At 46.6% G+C, this 9,003-nt stretch overlaps 1 protein-coding gene across 1 annotated transcript in view; it reads left to right on the top strand.

Annotated features, from left to right (window-relative positions):
• The first annotated feature begins 6 nt into the window (after positions 1-6).
• USP31 (ubiquitin specific peptidase 31) overlaps positions 7-9,003 on the top strand; it is a 74,907-nt gene continuing 65,910 nt past the window's right edge. Inside the window, exon 1 of the mRNA XM_014453353.2 lies at positions 7-234. Coding sequence (XP_014308839.2) covers positions 22-234 — 213 coding nt within the window. The 5' untranslated portion in view covers positions 7-21. The remainder of the gene's footprint in view (positions 235-9,003) is intronic.

Genomic DNA, 9,003 nt, shown 5'->3' with positions numbered 1-9,003 from the left:
AACCACGGCAACACGTGCTTCATGAACGCCACGCTGCAGTGCCTCAGCAACACCGAGCTCTTCGCCGAGTACCTGGCGCTCGGCCAGTACCGCGCCGGCCGGCCCGAGCCCGAGCCCGAGCCCGAGCCGCCCGCCTGGGCCCCCCGCGGGCGAGGTCACGGAGCAGCTGGGCGCACCTGGGTGCGCGCCCTCTGGACGCTGGAGTACACGCCGCAGCACAGCCGCGACTTCAAGGTGGGCGCCCCTCCCCGCCGCGGCCCCCGCCCACGTCGCCCTCCTCCGGGCTGGAGGGGTGGGTGGGCCCCGAGGCTGAGGCCGGGCCACCGGGCGCGGGGGGATGGATCGGTTGATGGGCCGAGTGCGTGAGTCGCGCATCCGTTCCTGGAGCGCTTGTTCCAGGACCCACCTGCCCCGCTGAGGCGTCGGAGGGCACCCGACGCGGCCGGTCCAGGCTCTCGGCCGGTCCGGGGCTCGGTGGGGTCGCTGGTCGTGCAGCCTCGGCCCGGCCACCCCCTCACCGTGCCAGCTTCCTCCGCCCCGACCTCAGAGGTGGCTGTGAGCTGCCAACAAGTCAGTGGGTCTTCGTTGCCCCCACGTTTTACCCTCTGTCGCTGGGAGCTTGGCATGAAGAGGGCTCCCCGCATGGAAGAGCTTCCCTTGTGCACGGGACCAGGAGTAGTTGCTCCTCTGATTGCTTGTGTGGCTAAAGACTGTATAATAAGTTAACGGGCCATGTCGGTGGTTTGAAGACAGTGAAACCTGGTGATGCCGCCACTGCAAGGTGGGCGGGCGTGGGTAGGGCGACCCCTGGGAGGAGGCGCCTGGGCCCTGAGGCTTGAGCAGCAGGGCGGCCTGGAGGGGCCACAGAAGCTGCTCCCGCGCGAGGAAGGTGTGCACTTGACCTGGAGCTGGAGCTGGGCGGGACGGTCTGCAAAGGGCAGCGGAGTCAGTGCTTTAGGCTTCGCTGGCCCAGACGCAAAATCGAGGCTACTATGTAGGTGCCTATGTAACAAGAGAAAACCAGTGTTTACAAAATTTGTATTGAGTAAAGTAAAAATACAGTGATCATGGAGTGCAATACTTTGTAACACAGGTCTACTAATGAGAAGAATGGGATTGTGATTTTTGCAGGGGAGAACTGTGTAGCTTAATTGCCGTTCAAAATTAGGGTGGGAGGCCAAAGGGAAAAGCAGTATGCCTTTCTTGATATTCTCCCCAACACAGATTTGATACAGTGTTCATTGTTACAAACCATTCTTAGCTCACGGGCCATACAAGGCCAGGCAGTGGGCTGATAGGGCCCTCAGGTCCTTGTAGTGAGCGGGCTGGAGCCGAGGGCTGAGCCAGGTGACCTGGGACCATTTAGGCTGCACCAAGGAAATGAACGGGCTGTGATTCCCAGCAAAAGGAGAAGGTGGTTTGAGACTGCAGGGGGATTCCTTTTAGGTGGGAAACAGAATTAACTAGAATGAAACCACACAGTGAGAAACTTCATTCCTTTTTCCTTCTCTTTCTGTCCTGATCATGCTCAAGAGAAAGTCTCAGTGTGACTTAACACTGCTTGCTCACTCCCCACCTTTTTTTTTTTTTTTAAACAAAGCGAGAACAAGCCTCAACTTTAGAGGCTTCAGTAGGCAACGGTAGCTGGAATATAGGAAGGTGATGTTTTCAATGGGCTTGTTTTTACATTTGTCTTGTATTCATGGCAAGTAGTACTGGCTTTTCACTGATGCTATGAAGTTTCTTTTAAAAATCCTTTTATTTAAGAATGAATGACTTGATTAAAATATAACATGGTCATCTGTCTGAGGAGCCGGAGCTTGGTTGAGGACTTCCCTTGCTGAGGAACAGCACTGCCAGGTGCCCCTCTCCTTTTAATACACTTTACTTACATTATATTTACATTTATGTTGTTCTACCCTGTTTTCTCAAAGAGAAAAGTGACTGCTGTTTGATCTTGGAAATTTGAATGGAAATACTTGACTAGTATAGGACTGGAAAAAATGAGGTTCATGTCAGAAATCTCAAAATAAGTAAGTAGGAGAGGATGACAACCAACCAACGACTGTAAAAGGAGTCTTTTTCTTTTTAAATTTTGCTTATAGTTGCCTGTGAGTAGCCACAGCAATTACAAACTTTTTAAGGTCAGAGCCCAGTGTTTTAAGTTTCATGTTCTCCTTTTTTCCAAATGTGAAAAATCAGTTTCAACAGTGTTTTGGTATGAGAACATTTCCTTTGCTTTTTAAGAGATTGTGTTCATTCTTTTATCCACTAAAAAGCTGGACAGAAATAGGTCAGTGATTCTAGAAACGCCGAGACTGATTTGTAGGTATGCTTTCGTAAAGCTGAACAGATTCTTAGAGGCCCTATTTTTTTAAAAAAATGTAATCTCTGAACCTTAGTAGGTTTCACTTTGCACTCCTTCATTCACCTCCCATTTGTTGAAGGCTTGCCCAACCATTTAGGCTCCAGACCATTTCTGGTTTCTACTCTGTTATCCTTCGTTCTTATTGGCTTTTTGTCCTTAGTGTTTGCCACCTTGACGTCTACCTAGTCAAGGCAGGAAGTCATTAGGGAAATAGGAGTTCTCCCAGAAGCCCCCGCAGCAGGCTTCTGCTGACATCTCATTGACTAACCTTGTCACTTCACCCCTGGCTGCTGTGGAGGCTGTAGGTGGACATTTGGGCTTTCCTGCTTTAATAGAGGAGATGAGTGGAGGCAGCCCGCCCACACTCACCTGCATGTGCAACACACATTCACCTGGGGGAGACACTGTACCTGCCTGTGAAGAACTGAGTCTGGAGGAACCTGGCAAGTTCCCCAGACACCGTTTCCACACTTTCATGTGCCTGTAATTCACCTGGGCTTCTGTTCAGAGCAGAGCTGGGTGAGCCCGAGATGCTGCATTTCCAACCAGTTTGCAGGTGGTGCTGGTGTCTGGGTGACACCGTGGAGAGGGAGGGGGTACAGGACATTTGGGAGAAGTAGGATGTGAATGCATTGTGAAGGCTTTGTAGGCTCCCCTGGTTGAGACGTTATCCTCTGGAAGTTGAGAATCCAGAGCCAACTTTTAAGTAGGAGAGTGATGGGATCAGATTTCTTTTTTTCCTTTTATTTCTCCCCAGTTTGGTAAGCCTGGTGGATTACTTTCTTTTTTTCCAGAATGTTTTATTACAGCCAAATTTAATGGCTGTGATTTTGAGCATTAAGAAAGTTGAACACCAAAGGAGGTGGATTGAGGCCTACTCGTCACCATGCCCTGCTGGTTCACGTTCAACCTCAGAATCCTGCTCAGTTTAGGGGTCCAGGCAGCCACTGCCCGGTGATTGGACTTGGCAGAGAAGTTAAAACCAGTTTGCCATCTCGAGATAGTTTATGTTAAGGTCTGGAAAAGCACTTAGTATGTCTTTGTGCTTTGTGAATTTTTCAATTATGTTCTTTCTTACTTTCTAAACTTATTAATTGGCGCTTAGAAGCTTACCAGGTAAATGGATTTTTGAGTTGGGAGAGCTAAATGATGGTTAAGTCTGGATTTTCATTTCCCAGAATGAAATGGGTTGACTGTCCCACCTGGGTGTGCTTTTAAGAAACTTCTCTAGCTGCCACCTAGATCCTTTCTTTCTTTTTATGCAGATACTGTGCTCTTGCTCAGATACTGAGCTGTGGTTCTCAACCAGCGTGCTTTTGCCTGGGGACATTGGTTTCATCGGGAGACGTATTTTGGTTGTCACAGCTTTAATAGGAGGCTGGCATAGATGCTCTCTAGCTTCCAGTTCTCAGTGCCCCTTTGCAGTAAGAGAAAGATAGATGGCCATCTTTCAAGTAAGAAAGATAAGTTTTATAGCAGCCGTGCTCAAACCATGGTCCCAGAGAACAACTAGAACATAGTGATCTCCTGATAAAGAACTGTGGGAACTCCATCCAAAGTTGCAGCAAAACAAAAAGTCATAGAATTTTCTCTCCCATGGTGTCTTCCTGGAACTTTGGTGCCTGGTGTTGCTTATTTATTAGTGAGAGTTCTCAGGTTACAGAGGGAGTAAACATGTAGAAATGAGGAGTGGCAGACAAGCTAGCATCGGGCTGACACTGGTTCAGGGTCACACCTTGCTTTTTCATGGTCTCATGCTACAGGCCTTTGAGAGACGTTTCCTGGTTTGTACGAAGCTGTTTAGTACATTGAAATTTCACAGTAGCTTCTAAGAAGTACTCTGAGTTCAGGTATCCCTTGAATTCCTTTGAAAAATAGAAGAAAAAAAAAGAAATTGTGTAGGTCCCATGTAGGTTTGTGACAGTATAAAATAGAAAGCAGGTCTCTTCCTGGTCAGTGCCCTTGTCTGTCAAATGCTGTCACTTTAGTCAGTGAAGCTCCAAGTCTCTGAAGGAGCAAGGAGGTGACAGAATCATCACGTTTTGACTTGGAAGGAGGCTTGGGTGGATGGGACAGTCCCCCGGCCTTTCTGGATGATGGAACCGAGGTTCGCCTGGCTGGAGGCTGAGGGCGCAGAAGCAGAATTTGACTTCCACTTTGTCACCCTGCATTGCTGAGGCTCACGCTCAGTCCTGTGTCTGGTTGCCTTATTAGTACAACCGCTGAAAGGACAGGTCTCAACATAAAATGTCAGTTGGCAGGTGGACATGCTGAAACGCGCAGCATTTTCCCCTCTCGGTTGTGGTGCTGAATGGTAGTGAACATAAATAAGGTCAGCCACAGCTGCTTCACCATGTGCCCTTGCTGCTCTACCTTGGCACTTTGCAGTCTTCTTAAAAACCGTTCTTTCTGACTGGTTAAATGTGTATACGAACATGTATACATTATTTATAGGCTCATACTCCACAGGTAGCTATGCATATATACTCTCAATCTAATGCAGTGGTTCTCAACCTTCTGGCCCTTTAAATACAGTTCCTCATGTTGTGACCCAACCATAAAATTATTTTCATTGCTACTTCAGAACTTTAATGTTGCTACTGTTATGAATTGTAATGTAAATATCTGATATGCAGGATGGTCTTAGGCGACCCCTGTGAAAGGGTCGTTCGACCGCCAAAGGGGTCGAGACCCACAGGTTGAGAACTGCTGATCTAATGACTTCCTTTCCCCTGTACCCTCACCTGGTACATTTGGGAGACGAGGAGGATAGATGAGGCTGGGAAGGGATGGGCAGGTGGGCAGAGGCTGGGCCATACAGGGCCTTGTAGGTGCATATACAGGGTTTAGATTCTATTCTAAGTGCAGTGGGGAGTGGCTGCAGGACTTGGACAGAGTTCTGTTCTGATCTCATTAAAACTCAGGTGCTGAACAGTGGATAGAACAGAATCAGGGAGACCAGGGAAGAGGCTTCTGTGATAGATTAAGTAAAAGTGGGGGTAGATGGAGATGGAGAAGTGGGTGGATTTGAGATATGTCTGCAGGTAGACTCCACAGGACTTGCTGGGGGTGAGGGGTACACTGAGGCAGAGGGATGCATCCAGAATAACTCCCAGGTGTTTGTCTTGAGCAACTGAGTGGTTACCAGTGCTTACTTGGGGAGCAGCAATTTTGGGGGTCAGGAGTTCATTTTCAGATGTGTTAATAGGATATTCATGAGCTGTCTAATAGGCAGCTGGATAACGGAGTCGAGTTCAGAAGATTGAGACTAGCTAAAGAGAAAATTAGGGAGCCATCAACTTCTTGGTGGTGTTTAAAGCCATGAAATATGGCTTTGAATGGGGTTTGATGATAAACAAGTCTTGGATAGTTAAGAAGAGGGGTGTCGTCTCAGGATGGTGGGGAAACATTCTGAGCAGAGGGATAGAGTTGGCACAAGGTCATGGAAGCTACTGGGCTGTCTGCCGCGGAGGCTTGATTTGGAGTTGTCTCAGCCTTGGCACTGTTGACATATCTGGCATTATTGGCTGGATAGTTTTTTGTTGTGAGGGGCTGTCCTGGCATTGTAGGATGTTTGTTAGTGTCCCTGTCCTGTCCACATCCCACTGATGACAATAAAAAATGTCTCCAGATATTTTCAAATGTCTCCTGGGGGGCAAAATCGCCTTTGGTTGAGAACCATTGATTTGAGAGAAATACATGTAGATGTCTGAGGAGATGAGAGGAGACAAATTATGGGTGGCCTTGAAAGTCTGTCACAATAATTTAGCCTTGAGGCTGCCATCAGTACTGATTCAGTTGAGGCTCTTGAGCTGTGCAGACATTGATTAGAGGAAAAAGATTAAAAAAATGGGTCTGATGGTGAGTAAAAAATGAATCAAATGGAGGACAAAATAAATGCAGGGAGAGGGCAGTCACAGGTATGAGGTGAGGTAAAGAAGAGGAAAAGGTGAATCCAAGAGACATTTGGAGGACATCATGACATTATTAAGGAGAATCCAAGAAATGGAGAGGTAAGGAAACCCCGAGGTATCAGACCTGATGATGGGGAGAATAATGAGGATCTCTGACAGCAGTGGAGCAGCTGGAAGGGGAGTGGTTTGGGGAGCTCAAGGGGCAGAGAAGATCATGCATTTAATCTGAGCATGTAGAGTTGGGGCCTGGGATACCCAGGAAGGTCTTACTAGACCAGGGGTGGGCAAACTTTTTGACTCGAGGGCCACAATGGGTTCTTAAACTGGACCGGAGGGCCGGAACAAAAGCATGGATGGAGTGTTTGTGTGAACTAATATAAATTCAAAGTAAACATCATTACATAAAAGGGTACAGTCTTTTTTTTTTTTTAGCTTTATTCATTTCAAACGGGCCGGATCCGGCCCGCGGGCCGTAGTTTGCCCACGGCTGTACTAGACTATTGGGAATGTGCCACGAATTAGGGCTAGCTGTGTAGACTTGGATTCCGCTGCATACAGGTGGTAAGTGTAAAGGTCAGAAGCCCAAGGCCAGGCCGTTGGGGGACCTGAAAATAAGATGACAGGAGAGGGAGGGGGCCTGCTGAAGGGCAGTCTAAGAGATGGGAAACCAGGAGGGCAGGGTCCTGGACCTGGTTTATGTGATGGTTTGACTCCTTGAGTTGAGCCCTGAATACAGTGTAACAGTGTAGGGCAGCAGAAACGCCAGTTTATACCCACTAAGAATCAAATTCAGGTTGGTATTTTGTAGACATGATATGGATTTATTAAGTGCACAAAATTATTGAGCACGGTTATTGATTCCTGTGCTGGTTTTGTGTTGCAAAGCACTGGGGATATGAAGATGGGTGAGATGGTTCATGCCCTTAAGGAAGTCAGGATCTAGAAGGGAAGACTGATGGGTAAAGAAATAGCTGCATAGGGTAGGGTGCTGTGGTAGATTGTGTACAAAGTGCTGTGCGGATGCAGGGGGAGAGCACTGGAGGAGGAATGGGAGGGGTGAGGGGGGACCAAAGAGGTGTTACCTGGACTGTGTCTTGAAGGATTTGGTAGGTTGTTTCTGCTTTTTGGCCATTGAGAGTAATGATGCTGTGAGCATAGGTGTGCAAGTATTTGTTTGAATGTGTGTTTTCAATTCTTTTGCATCATGTGCTACTTCTGGGTTTAACTCTGAGAAACTCAAATGTTTTCCACAGTGGCGGCACCATTTTATACCCTCAACGGCAATGCATGAAGGCTCCACTTTCTGCCAACGCTTGTTATCTTCTGTTTTGTTGGTGGTTTTTTTTAATAGCCATTCTAGTGTGTGTGAAGTGAAACCTCATTGGGGTTTTGATTTGAAGGAGGAGATGAAAGTAACAGATTTTGAAACAGGGTGTCTTGGGATGGATGGTGCTCTTCAAGACCAGAAGCACCGAATGGACAGTAGTTCTGGAGGTGGGTGGTACGTTAGTTTTAGGCAGGTCACATAGTATTTGATCGTAAGAGCGCTAGGAAAACTTCTTAGTTATATTTGCTGAATGTCTGTCATGTATCAGGAACTGTGCAAAGTGCATCATTTAAGTTTTTGGTGACTCATGTAGAAAGGAGCTGATCTGGTTTAAACATGGAAATTTCTCTGCAGATACAGAGATGCAGTAATCCAGAATCAGTTGTTTTACATCGTGCTTTGTGTGGCTTGCAGTTTTAGTTTGACTCTGCCACTTTTGTTTTGTTATTGGTGTGCGGTTTGATGGATTTTTCCTGTCCCCATCTACACTTGTCACAATGATGGGCTACTAAATAGGGCAGTGTTCTCTGTTTGTGTCGTTCCCCACAGCTGTTTCCTAGAGTAAAGACTCTGGAAAACAATGACCTCATGATTTCCACAAAAAAATCTTTTATATATGGTAGTGGAAAAGAAATCATTCAAAGCTGAATAATTTCAAGTTGTCCTCTGTAGCTTTTTCCTTCAAAAATATTCTTGTTTGCTCTGCTAATTAATTGTTCACTGGATGTTCCTCAAATACTCTTTTATGTTTAACAAACGACATCTTTGCAATTGCAGTGGAGCACATGGGCTGTCTTGTCTTTCATTTGACTGCGATCTTTCTCTATTTGGAAATCATTGTTTTATGCCCTGGCCAGTCCTTGAACATCTGTTGATCTGTTGCCCCCCCCCCCCCCCCCCCCGTTGTTGAGGTTGGAAGGCAGCAAACAGAGTGCCAGAGTGCTCACAAACCAACAGTTCATGCTTTAGGAGGTTTCACAGGATTGATCAGGAAATGCCTTGGTTGCTTCTGCTGTCAGGAACTTTTGTAAGCTCATCACCAGCTCCATAAATTCTTTGCTTTTACTCTTGGTCTTCCGGTCTTTAAGAGTAAGGCCGAGCTGTCTGATTCTCAGGAGAGATTTAAGAAACAATAATAATCATAATCCTGAAAACAGTTGTGTGGAGCCAGATCACCGACAGTGTACATTCATATACAGTTTTTCATTTAGTCTTCACCATAGCCTGTGAAAGAGGCATTGCTATTCAATGTTTAAAACTAGGATTTTGGGATTCAGTTCTAGTAAGTATCAGAGCCAGAACTCCAAACTTGCATGGTTTTTTATGAAGATTAAATGAGAAGATAGAAGTAGGGTTTAGTATAAAAACCCACCTGTAGTAAGTATTCAAAAGAA

The sequence above is a fragment of the Myotis lucifugus genome, unplaced genomic scaffold (genome assembly GCF_000147115.1).
Source record: "Myotis lucifugus unplaced genomic scaffold, Myoluc2.0 scaffold_22, whole genome shotgun sequence".
NCBI lineage: Eukaryota > Metazoa > Chordata > Mammalia > Chiroptera > Vespertilionidae > Myotis > Myotis lucifugus.
The sequence above is the reverse complement of the archived record's forward strand: the minus strand, read 5'-3'. Positions and strand labels throughout refer to the sequence as shown.